This window comes from Xiphias gladius, chromosome 17 (assembly GCF_016859285.1).
Source record: "Xiphias gladius isolate SHS-SW01 ecotype Sanya breed wild chromosome 17, ASM1685928v1, whole genome shotgun sequence".
NCBI classification, from domain to species: domain Eukaryota; kingdom Metazoa; phylum Chordata; class Actinopteri; order Istiophoriformes; family Xiphiidae; genus Xiphias; species Xiphias gladius.
In genome coordinates, this window is record NC_053416.1 from 6,435,752 (window position 1) to 6,448,566 (window position 12,815).

The following is a 12,815-nucleotide window of genomic DNA, read 5'->3' on the forward strand; positions in this document are numbered from 1 at the left end:
GGGTGAGGGTCATCCCTTTAGTAACAGTCTTCTTTTAAAATTACTGACATATAGATTGAATCTAGTTAAGAGTTTGTTCTTTGTGTGCCCCATTATTTAAAGGTAGCATACACACACACACACACACACTCACGCACATTAAATCTGATCTGTTGTTTTTTACTTTAGAAAAATGCTGTTATGTGCTTCTTATAACACTCAAACACAATGGCTGGTTTAATCACACAACTTTCCAAAGTAGCCATGCTACGGATGTTCATCTTCAGATTAAGATCTTTAACTTGGTTTCCTGAACTAAGAACTTGCAGTTTTTTATTGTATTCATTAGAATATATCCAGATAAAGTTGGCCTCCAAAAATGCTGTCTGAAAGGGCAATTCAAAACCAACTAGAAGTGCAAATTGCATGTTTCAGGTATAGCATAATTCAATCAGGGCTGGTAGCTTTTGTGCCTGTTTATAAATTGAAACCTTCTGGTCAAGTTTGAGATAAAACAATGTAAACTCTTGCTTCCTGGTGATGCTGCCTTCAGGCAGTTGGTGTTGCAAAATGTTTGGAAATAGGGCATAAATATGAATTTGCATGGCCTTGTTTACAAAGTGTTGTGTGGGAGAAATGATGAAATTTACATTTTATTTACATTTGCATTACTGTACCAAGAGCAAAATAGTTTAGATTAGTATTATTAGGCAGGTTTCCACTCTGCATATACTTTTTAAACTGCAGAGCTGGCACTGTTACATGTGTAAACCTGTGGGGAATCTGCACCTGGTTGCACAGGCTTCTTGTAAATTCAAACATAGCCTAGCTATAACAAAGGTGTTAAAAGGTTGAGATTTACCTAAACAATATATATTAATCTTAGAGAAAATAGCGTGAAGTGGGGATGAAAATAAATAAAACATATTTTGTTTTTTGGGGTTCATTGGGTTAAAAGCATTTGGATGTGTAGCTCATGATGCAACAGCGTCCATGTTTACAGTGATGAGTGAACTCTAGTTGGATAATGGTGTTTGTTTTGATATTTACACAATGCTGAGGGCTATAGTAGTTAAGATATCCCATAAACATGAGTGAAACAACTAGGATTAGGGTTCAATAGTATGTTCTTGAATCCGAATACGGTAATGAATCCACCACGTGACTCAGCTGGTATTTCAACAGACAATAATCAGTATTTTGTTGGTGTTGCTGGACTCGAAAATAATTTAGGCCCAGCCATACCGTGGTCTTATAGAGTAGTGCTTCTTTCTCTAACAAATGATGTTTGGCAGAGTAAAGACCATCTTGCAGAGAACATGTTAAATAAACAATAGCCAAGTTACATTTTGGCCTTTGAGCAAGTTACTCACTGAACATTAATTAGCCAAACGTGATACAGTCTGGTGCAAAAACAGGGGTCAGCAAAGATGCAAAATAAGAAGCATGCTGGACCGACCTGGAACTTAAAACAAAATGGAACCAGCTATTTGAGCCCAACACTAGTTACAACCATAAAATAATAAAATAATAATAAAAATATTGAAAGTAACTAGTACTTTCTAGGTAATAAGTAATGACTTACACAACCCTAACAATGGATTTGCCATTAGCTAGAATATTATATCTCAAGTAACCTTATTCAGTGTGAATTGTCTTCATGAACACTCAGATTTGAAAAGCTGCACCAATAACCAACATTTATTTCTCTTCATAGAGCTGTTTGCTCAGTGTACTTTCATATCATATTCATGATCATTCACCACTGTCATGCAGCAGCAGCACAGGTGTGCCGTGGAATCTTTAAATAAGGCTTTTTTACAGAGATGTGAGTGAATTAGACTATTGAACACCCTGAGGCTGCTCACAGCTGGGTTTCATGCAGAAAAAATTGTGTGTGATGTAGAAGTGGAGTTCCTGGCCAGAAGAGAGTTAAGAGAGACAGAGGGATTATTGGGAGGACAGACAGGTGAGGTAGTGAAAAAGCCAAGGGGTAAAGCTCTACCTGTTCTGGTTTTCTAGGGGTGCTGACAAGGCTGTCATTCACTGTCTGCCTGCAAAAAGGCTTCAGGAAGACTGCTACTCAGGCATATGCTTAATTCTCCACAAACTGGATTCTAACCTCTAGCAAAGTTCTGGTTCTCAAGAGTGAGAGAGTGTTTTCTCAAAAGTGAAAAAAAAAAAAACATGCATCATCATCAATTTGGTGCATAGCCTTCTTAAAAATACAGATCTAAGGGCTAAAGGAGAGCTGAGGCAAACAAAAGCTGGGGAAATACTGTAGATCTTCTCAGAGGCATACAGTACAGGACAGCTTTTTTGGTCTCCCAGCCTTTTTTGTGTACCAACTGCTCTACTCCTGAGATAAAACTTCAAACAGATCATTGTCAGTGGGTTAAGAAACATATTTTGTAGGCCCCTCAAGTAAGCAAGCGCTTGTGATGTGAACTCATCTATGTCTTTTTCCTTTTTTTCCCCCTCTGCTACAGTAACAACGTTGTCCTTGAATCGGGTGATAAGTACAGCCTGAATGAGGATGGTTCAGAATTGGTAATAAAAGATGTCAAGAAAGTGGATGAAGGTGATTACACTTGCATCGCTAAGAACAAGGCAGGAGAGAAAGCCGAGGAAGTCAGCCTGAACGTGTTCGGTAAGAGAATAACTCCATTCGCTTACGATGGCATAAAGAACGCTGTGGTTCTTTTTCTCTCTCTGGCCTTTCCTTTTGTACTTATTGACATTTGTGCATTTGCTCCCCTACAGCTTTTCCAGTGGCTGGGTGCAGGGCGACATAGCGTGAAGCATACAGTTTAAAGAAAAGCATGTCCTATTGAAAACTAATTAAGCCACCCCTCAGGATATTCAAAGATATCACACTAGAGTTTCTCTTCATGAGGAAATCCGCACCAGCCTTACATAATAATGTACTTGCAGCTCTATTAAGTGTCGATGTATGAAACCACAGCTCTAATGGAGCCTGTATGTATACTTTACTCCTGTAACAGGTATTTAAACCTACATTAATCAATGTTTTAAAATAAAAAATGGCTCAAATGACTGTGTATAATGTGAAAAGTGTCACTCATGGTGATGAAAACCACAGAGAATTATCAGGCAATTCTGCAGCAGCTCTGCAGAGCTTTTTAGCCTGTTTTAGCTCATTGTTTTGATTTTACGGCCCACAAACTACGCTACCACCATTACCACAGCTAAAGATCATCAGTTAAAGAGACAACTATTTTTTTCCTCAGGAGTTGTTGGAAATCGAAAGAGGCCGAAAAGAGGATAAATAATTAAACTTAAATTTATCAAGTGGCCACAAACATGAACTGAGTACTAATGTTGCTAGTTGTCTGGAGGTATAATTAAGTTGTATGCCAGTAATTGTATGCTATACCAACTTTCTAAAGCAATAACGTGTCACTTTATAAAGTTTGTGCTTTCAGATTGCTCCGTTGCCACCAAGTGGCAAAAAATAAAAACAAAACAGAAAAGGCTGTTTTTAGAACAGCAATAATATAACTTCAAAGGACAGGATTGATAACAGATACTAGCAGTGGGCTGCATCAACCAAAAACCTTTGACCATTGTTGCTGTGTGTTGATATGTATAAAGATGTCTAGAAAGTCATGTTTCAGTAATGCTGTGGTGTCTTTTTCCTAGTGCAACCCAAGATTACCTACCTGAATAACCAGACTGCCTCAGAGTTTGACGAACAAGTCACCCTGACCTGTGAGGCCTCGGGTGACCCCACACCCACCATCTCCTGGAGTTTTGAAAACAGAGTGTTCACTGAAGGACAGCAGGTACTGACTTTTTTCTTTAATTTGGGCAATGACACTGTCAAACAGTCCACTTATTCAAATACAGGATTTTTGCGAACCAGATGAAGCTTCATGTCCTGATGTGAAAAGCCAACTTGCCATAAAGACCCTCTACTAGACCCTCTGCAGAGTCTCGGCTAACACTGAATTCCACTCTCGACATCATTAGATAACAATAAAAGTCTGTCAAAACAGACAAATATCTTTGGGAGGACAGGCACTCAAGACAGAAAGGTCAAAGCACCCTTTAGCACTGGCACACCTCAGGAAGGAAAAAATATGCAAGAAATACAATTATGCAAGAAATTTCAAATACCTTATTGTGTTTCATGGAACTCCTGTTAATATTTCTAAACTTTTTAATGTTGAATGTCTACACTATATTAGTAGCAAAATACAAAGCATTCATTCTCGTTTATGTGTACACACTTTATTCCAGAAAAAAAAATGGTAAGGTTTCAAGTGGTCAAAAGCTTGAATAAACTCATGCATGCTACAAGATTGTGTGCCAGCTCTCCATAATGACCTGCACAATTTTTGGCAATACAAGAATTTTCAGACCCGTGGACTCCTCAGGGAGTTGCTGTTGTTGACAAATCTTGACTAAATTGTCATTTATTTCAGAAAACCAGGGTATGACTCCAATTTATCACAGAGCTAACACATCCACCAATATTCACCTTGATATGTTTGAATTATTTAGTCACTTGTCCACTGACTTGCATTTCTCATTCAGTCTTGAAATGATTTCAGTTAACTTTGTCTCCAGACCTTCCCATCTCAGCTCATTAATAGCCGATCATTTCTAACTGCTTATTGTGCTTCATACACTCCAAGCTTCTTAATGAATTGCATCGCCACCTGAATTTGGTCTTTGTACAGTCAAGTTGGGATTTTGCCATCTCTCTAAACTTTTGACAGCCATCTCCAATGCTGTTGGAATTGCATTAATGATTTTGTACTTTTCCAAAATGAATGCTAGAGGGGAGATTGTGCAGATTGGCATAAAACCAATTTCCAGGCAGTGCCATGCCATGATATTACCCAGCGTTGTTAAGAGTATATGTAACACTCTACTTCTCTCCTTATTAATCTTTGGCATTTAAGGGGGAATATTATTGTGAAATTACTGTGGAAAAGGGCTCAAAATTCACAAAAAATTAAAGGAGAATGAGTTGAAAAAGTGAAAATTATTTCAGTGAAAGTAGTTTAATTATTGCTGTGTTACAAGCCAGAAGGCCTTAGTCTTCCTCTATCTCAAAGTAAGATTGTTTTGAGCTCAGTTATGCTACACTGGCAAACTGCTCTGGTAATCCACTTTGGAAATGAGTGGGCACTTTTTCTCAGGATGAACATGATATAAGAGTAAAGTCTTTGCACAAAAAGCCACATAAGGGTTATACGTCTTTGTCGTGCTTCAGTGTATATCCTCATTTTTCTCTTCATGTCCTTCAGGAGAGCAGGAGATAACACTGGATTAAAGTTCCGGCTATAGAACATTGTAAAAGGCTTCTCAAAATGTGTGAGCTACGAATACCGTCCTTGGGCATTTTCTCCGTTGCAGTGGTCTCAGCATGTTGGCAGTTGCCAGACTGAAGCGAGAATCTCACCCCAAGTCCATTGTTGTGGACTTGGGGTGAGATTCTTATCAGATCATTTAAATTGTATAATTTTGAAAAATCCATCTTAATGGTCGATTCTGACAAGATGCATCATGTGAGCAGTGGATGGATTAGTCACTTCAGAGAGGTAATTTTCTGCTGTGAATGCGGTAAACAGTATTAAGATAATTACCTTGCTGCCTCTAGCAGGTTTGCGGTTTCAGAAAGAAAGCTTCATACGTTGGTTAGTGCTGCAGCTTGCATTGCATACTGCAGAAATAATAATACATCTTCATATTATGTCTGATAATAATGAAAGTTAGGTACTGTTTATTTCCCTTGCAGAGGTTCCCACTGCCTGAGTTGTTGACTGGTCCTGCTCCTTGGAACATTTGCTACTGGACCACAATGGCACGATGTAATTTGACAAAAAAAGCAAAAAGTAATAACTTTATAGACTATAACAGCCTAATTTAGCTGTAATACCTTTGAATTTAGCTGATTCTGTGCTATATTTTTAATCACTCCCTGTGATGCCCGATATACAAATTTTTGATAAAAGTAGGTCATTGTACATGAGATGAACCAGTCCGTTATCCCTTTTCAGTCTTGAACAGCACATGAAATCTCTGTAAGGCCTCTACCTGCGTGTTGCTGAGAGGTCTGTATGTATTTTAGACATGGTAAATATTATGAAATACAGAGAAAACAAAGTTAAGGTTTTACTTCTATTTTCAGTTTCAGGCTCAGCCACTCTCTCTCATGTGTTCTCTTGTGCGCTCTCCCATAACTAAATTGTCAGTATAGAAAAAGGGTTTATCAAACACAATTGTTATGCAGTGTTATAAATGATAAATGAGTGTAACAATAGGTGTACTGTTCTCGGAGACACACACAGTAAATGCAGTAAAAGCACCTGTCCTTTTAGGTCCCAAAGGACAGGAAGGGGCTCAGTTGCATAATATTTGGGCCATACTGGCCTACTTTACTTCATAGCTCTGTCCAGCTGTATTCAGCTGAATTATATTTTAAAGGTCATTTTAAATCACATAGTAGCACTGTGAACTGTTCTTTCTTGGTGTAACAACATTAAACTAAAAAGACCATGATAAAGACATTTTGCAGCTTCTTTGCTAGTAAAATTGACAATATAAATTCTCTGTAATGATACAGGTAAATAAGGCTGGCATTATTCTGTATTTTTCTTATTGTAAGCAAATATCATGAAAAGACCAAAAAGAACAACATGTTAAGCCTTTGTTAAAAGAGCTGCGTACTGTAGTTTTTGGCAAATATCCCTCAAACATGAATAAATAATTGATCGTAGAATTTTATTGAGAGTATTTTTTAGTGTCAATATCAAAATTATTGTTGTTGATACATATTATAGTTATGTATAATTTGATGGTAGTATGATGTCACCTAGACACCTGGTCTCCTCCATCAGTGCTTTAGTGTTGTATTTTATTTTGTTATCTTTGACATTTGGTCCTCCCCCTCATTGTCTCAAATAAACTAAACTTCTCTAAAAAATAAAGTGCATTTCTTAGGGGGGTTAAACAGTGCTTGTGTGGCTTATAAATGTGTTTAGTTTTTGGACAAAAATAGATGGCAAAAAGAAAAAAGCCATGTCAGGCTGCAGCCACACAGACAATACTTGTTGAAAAGTTACCAAACTGAGTGCAAGGTGAAAATATGCTTTGTGCCCAGTCTGAGTGCACCTTTTAGTATTATTAATTCATTGTTGGTTTTTGGTCTTTTCAAGGGTTTGTTTAACAATGCGAAAAATATAGATTATTGCTGCCTTATCCTTTAATCCAGTCCAATAAGTAACAACATGTATCATCCATATTAGAAAAGTTGGACTGGCAGTGTAATAGTTACAGCCTTTCCAGTTTGAATTGATAACCCTGTAATTAGGATGCCTTTGTTATTACTATATCATTTGTTCTTATAAAGGTTTAAGAGATAATTTCATTGACATTTGTGTCATCACTTAATTGGTCACCAGTGAAACTGGGAAGATGACAAAATAATGAAAGGAAAAGGTCCTGTACTTTTTTTTTTGTCAAGATTTGACCAGACCAATTGGCCTGTCATTTTCTCAAATGTTGGAACATTGTGGCTATGTATTATTCCTGAAATATATCTACAAAAAATAACACAGTTTCAAAAAATGTATAAACTACCATGTTTAACATCCATCTAAGGGTCCACCCATTTGTCTGAGGGGTATGTGTGTTGCTTCTTAGTTTGAGGGGTTTGACTTATTTGTAGGGGATAAATATCATTTAAGAAATTCCGTTTTACTTTTACTCATTCTATCATTATGTTTACCTGACTGCGCAGCACAGCCTAATGCAATAGTGGAAAGGCATGCAAAAAGTGTTGCTGCAAGCCTGCTGGCTTGTTTCCATCTCAGTTTCATGCCAGGAAAATGAAAACAGGAACATCTCACAGAGTTAAAAAGAATGACAGAAGAGACTCCTGGTAGAAGATCGAGGTATGATAGCTACACTAGATTCATACTCTGATTAAACACTATATAAATACTCTTTTAATTTGAATGACCTCTGGACCAAACTTCCCATTTTTAGCACCTACATTTGAGACGGTTCAACGAATGATAAAATCATCACTGTGTTGCTTGTTCCGTCCGATACAAACTGAGTGTTTGACTCTTCCACATTTACGCTGGAGGATAATAAGAAGAGGACTATAAATTTGAATCAGCTAAAGTGTCCCTAGTTTGTCTCTGTTAACTGTGCCATTTATCACTCTCAAACAATGGAAGTATTCACACAGCACAGTCAAATCATGGCTGTATTGCAAATTATCGAGTCTGATCTTCCACCTGCAAGACAGGACTTGCCCATTGCAACTCATAGTTGTCACCAAGTAACTTCTTCCATTCACAGGCTGTCATCATCCCACTCTTTCCTTATCTATCACTATCAGATCAATTTTGATTTAATGCTTGTGTAATCAGAAAATCTTCATTGGATCGTCATTCATCATTGGTCCGTTTTGCGTTTGCCATGCTCTGTCCTCCATTCACATTCTAGTTCTACATCACACCAGCCAGACTACAATAGAAAAGAGCACAGACATAATTATAATGATGGGCAATGACTAAATAGTCATTTTTCTGGCTACTACTGCCTCTTTTGAATATCCCTATCCTTTAAAAAGTCATGTGAATGGTATCATTGTATTATCTCTTGAGAAAGGGATTTCAGTGTGATGCTGAGGCTGTCTTCAGATTCATACCATAAACTTTTCTACACTATTAGATTAGAATTATCTGTATGTACTTGTTATTAGCAGAAGATAAGTGGTGCATGCCAGTGTTCTGTACATAAATGAATGAGTTAATCAAAGCACAGAATGCCATGATGAGAAGGGCACTGATTAGAAAAACTAAGTCCCTAGATAGCGGCAATGGCTCACTCATAATTAGTTTCAGTGCCCTGTTTTCTTTAGTGTGCCTCCAAATTTTCTCTTATTACAGTACATTCATTAATAACAGACTTTGGAGCCCCCATGCTGCTTCAGGAAACTATGCTCCAGTTTCACATTTTGACCAGTTCCATAAATTCCCTAATACATATATATATATATAAAAAAAATCATGTATATGTTACTGCTGTACTTTGCAAAGCATTTTATGGTGTTGTAAATGTTAGGATGTTACTTTGCAAAGCATTTTATGGTGTTGTAAATGTTAGGATGTGTCATCCTAACTTTCAGGCAACAATACGCAGACTTGAGACTATTGAGTTGGGTAATCATCTATCACAGTAAGCATTATGCTGCTTTCAGACAGCGAGCAGTTGCTCCAATACCGTTTCTTTTCATTAATCTGTCTGTTTTCTGCTTATGGAGAGGTGAATCATTCGTCTCCCGCGCTGTGTTTCTGTGGGTGTCGTGGACACGCAACGAGCCGCCGCGGTGGCGACCTGAAAAAGTTGAACCATCCATAACAGCAGCACAGAGCCATGTGCGTTCATTACAGCATCAGCCGCCCTCCCTCTCCTTGCTGCTGCCCCTTCTTTTGACATCAGTGGTATGTCTGCCGCCATGTTCACATTGAAAAAAATGGAGGCAGTGGTGGCAGCAGCTCGCTGTCTGAGAGCACCTTTATGTCTGCATAAGTTTTTATCAAAGTGACACTACTGTTGCACGGTAGGTTATTTGAGTATCAACAATACAATGCCAAAGCAAACGTAAAGTACACCATAATGGATTACCTAACTCACCTGGAAATTCCAAAGTCACTGTAAGTTGATTTCCCTTCCATTTAAAAATGGATGTAAATAAAAAACTAGCTGGAAGGCAGAAAATGCACTCTGATTTGTCCTGGAAAATGATTAGCAGCAATGTAGCGAATATTTTTTTGTAGCTATTGGGTTAAAACATTCAAAATCACCAGTATGGTCCTTCAAAAATGACATCATCGCACATCTCCTGTGGGTAAATCTGGTCTGCAGTCACTCTGTGTGGGTCCTTTACAAAAGCTTACTATGCTGCACTATGTTGCTGTTTGTCTTTGCTTCCTCTGTGTTTGTCCTTTCTAGGCTTCTTGGACGCGACCAGACAAATATGAGGTATGGCTACTAGATATTGTAGCCTTACTCTAGTTGTTGTAGACCACCCTTTTTTATTGCAGAGCAGAAGTGTTGTCATTCAGCCAACATTTAATGTGCACTGCACATAGTTATGCACTAAATATGTAGACCATTAGACACGTAGTACAGTACATTAAATCCATTTAGTTCCAGTAAACATTTAGACTTGCCCTATTTACTTGTCCCTGTTTATTTTTGTCATTCAAATTCCATCTTGAGATGCAGAGACGGTTACAGTATCTCAAAGTAGATGTTCCACTTTTTTTGCCATATAGCATGCTGTTATTTCCTGCTGCATGGTCTGGTTAGTTCTCAGACTGTGCTTGATTCAGCGAAGAAAACAAATTCCTGCATTGGTTTGTTGGTAGGCCAGCAGCTCTACAACCTCACATAAAAAACACTGTCTGCTCTGCTGTGGGCCAGCTGTGGCTCTAACTCACCGAGCTATACTAAATCTTAACAGAGTGGTTTTAAATGGTGTAGCCTGCTGTCATGACCCAGGAGTCTGCATGTTTGTACTTCAACCACACACTACACCAGCTGACTCCTTCACTCAGAAAGGGAGTCAAAACACCTGGGGCGTCATGTATAAATTGGTCAGTTGATGCAAATATTCTCACTTGTCTGTAGTGCTATGTAGCCACACAGTTGCTTTTGGTTTTATTTGTCCACGTTTTGAGATAAATATCTCTCGAGATTTCTGTGTCCAACCTCTAATACAGTGGAAGTGGATGGAATTCTGTTTGTGGTATGCTGATTTGAGGTACAGGCTCACGATTTAATTGCGTCTCTTAGAGCACTAGTAACAAGTATTTTTTTAAGACTCAAAGTTAAGCATGCCATAGAAAATGATAAAAAGCATATGTTAATTATAAATTCAAAAACAATTTTATACATGAAGTCCCTGCTTTAGTGTGTGACTGGAAGGAGACATGCAAACCCCGGACCCTACACAAAATAAGAACCACTGCCTTCAGAAAGATCTGACACAAATATAACAAGCTAACTTCACTCACTGTCACTAACATATAATAAGGAATGGAATTAATTTACCTGACCAAGCTTCAAATGTGAAGATGAGACTGTGAGTGTTCTTCTAAAAACATACAGTTGTCCTCTGGTTTTAATAATTTTCAACAGCCAATGACATAATTCATCGATTGAATTACTACTTTCATGGTTTTTTGAAGTTTGTTTCAATAATTGCATCACATGACTCCGGTTTAAGACATCCCAGCATTTGACCAGTGCTACGTCACATTATTGAACAGTCATCTGGATTTCACGTTGTGCAATACAGTATAGTGGGCTCCGACACATGTTAAATATTCCATTGAGTGGTCATTACTCAACACTGCTGACTATGAAATCTACACAAATATTCTACTTTTTCTCAGTTTCGATATACAGTACAGTGTAATTAATTACTCGTAGATGCTTTCATTATTTCGTGGTGGTGTCTTCCCTGTAGGTTTTTTCTTGCTTTTGTAGACAGCCAGTCATTAGTAGAAGTAAAATGTAGCTTTTGTGCTGTAGTTTAATATTGTACTTAGTCAGTAGATGGTTGCCAGTATAGGAGGGTGTTTGTAGTTTATGCCCTTAACAGTTTATTTTTCCCATCCATTCCCATTCTGCTCACTGGTTTATCTAAAACTGACACAACATAACAGACTAATTGTTTCTGCAGGGAGAGGGCAGCTAAAAAAGTGTGAGAGTAAAACTACCTGATACAGTCACTTGCGTGTGGCTTTGTAGATAATAGTCTTGAAGACAGAAATAAAACACAAATTACTTGTCTTCATATTTTCTGTATCTGAAGATATTGTCAGTCAATACTTCTGCAGCAGCCATAAAGACAGAAATGTAACTATGTTAAATATTTTGATACAGCCCACTGCAGAAAATCGGGTGTTGATTAATGCACGTCTAATAGCACGCCATTGATCAAACTAATCTATAGTCACCAATAATAGCTTTTGCTTGCATTGAACGCTGTCTGAACTGAGCTGTGAAAGGCATAAATCATAGGCTGCTAACAAGCAGGCATTATATGATCAGTCACGATGATGATGATGATGATGAAAGATAAAATTATGCTGAAGAACACTGCCAAGCCTTTACCATGTGTCTTTATTTAAGGTACACTTTAGAAAGCAGCCTGACACTTTAACTAGATTAGGATCTGATTATAATAACCTGCCTTCTTAATACCATTGATGTTAACAGTGCTGAATAAAGCATTCAGGCAATACTCGTCTTGTCATAAAGTCAGGAAAGATCACATGATTTTCCTGTATTGATTTATGTACAGTGGGGTCCAAAAGTTGGAGTCCAATTTCCATCTCAGACTTTTGGACTTTTAGTCTAAAATGCTACTGCAAGGTGTAAGTAATGGAAGAAAGGCATCAACTTTGCTGCTTGCTCTTGTTAGCAGCATGGACATCTGTTAAGTGAAGGCAAATCAGGTCAATGGAATGGTTTAATAGTACCCTATTTACTACCTGTTTATTTTGTGTGTGTCTAGTATGAACTGAAGTGCTAAATCAAAACTTATACTGTAAACTGGGATGTAATGAAGCCTGTCTCACTTTAACCTTTTGTAAGAATAGAGAAAAGACTGCTGGGTGGTAAATGTCATTTTTGTTAAAGCTTTTTCTTTCTTTTTTTTCGCATTCCATACCTTTTTTAGAGAGTTGACAGTACAGAAATAACAGGAAAGAGAGAGATGGGGAATGATATGCCAAACAAAAGGTCCGGGGTGGACTGAGGAAACTGAGGACGTT

At 37.8% G+C, this 12,815-nt stretch overlaps 1 protein-coding gene across 5 annotated transcripts in view; it reads left to right on the forward strand.

The window, feature by feature from the left end:
• The window catches only part of ncam1a (neural cell adhesion molecule 1a), a 258,109-nt gene that overhangs the window by 182,205 nt on the left and 63,089 nt on the right, over nucleotides 1–12,815 (forward strand). For 3 of the 5 annotated variants that reach the window (XM_040149905.1, XM_040149906.1, XM_040149908.1), the window contains exons 7-8: nucleotides 2,469–2,629; nucleotides 3,643–3,785. In XM_040149905.1, the coding sequence (XP_040005839.1) occupies nucleotides 2,469–2,629; nucleotides 3,643–3,785 (304 nt within the window). Of the gene's footprint in view, nucleotides 1–2,468; nucleotides 2,630–3,642; nucleotides 3,786–9,981; nucleotides 10,012–12,815 lie in introns of all 5 variants that reach the window. The other 2 variants (XM_040149904.1, XM_040149907.1) reach the window with 1 other exon arrangement.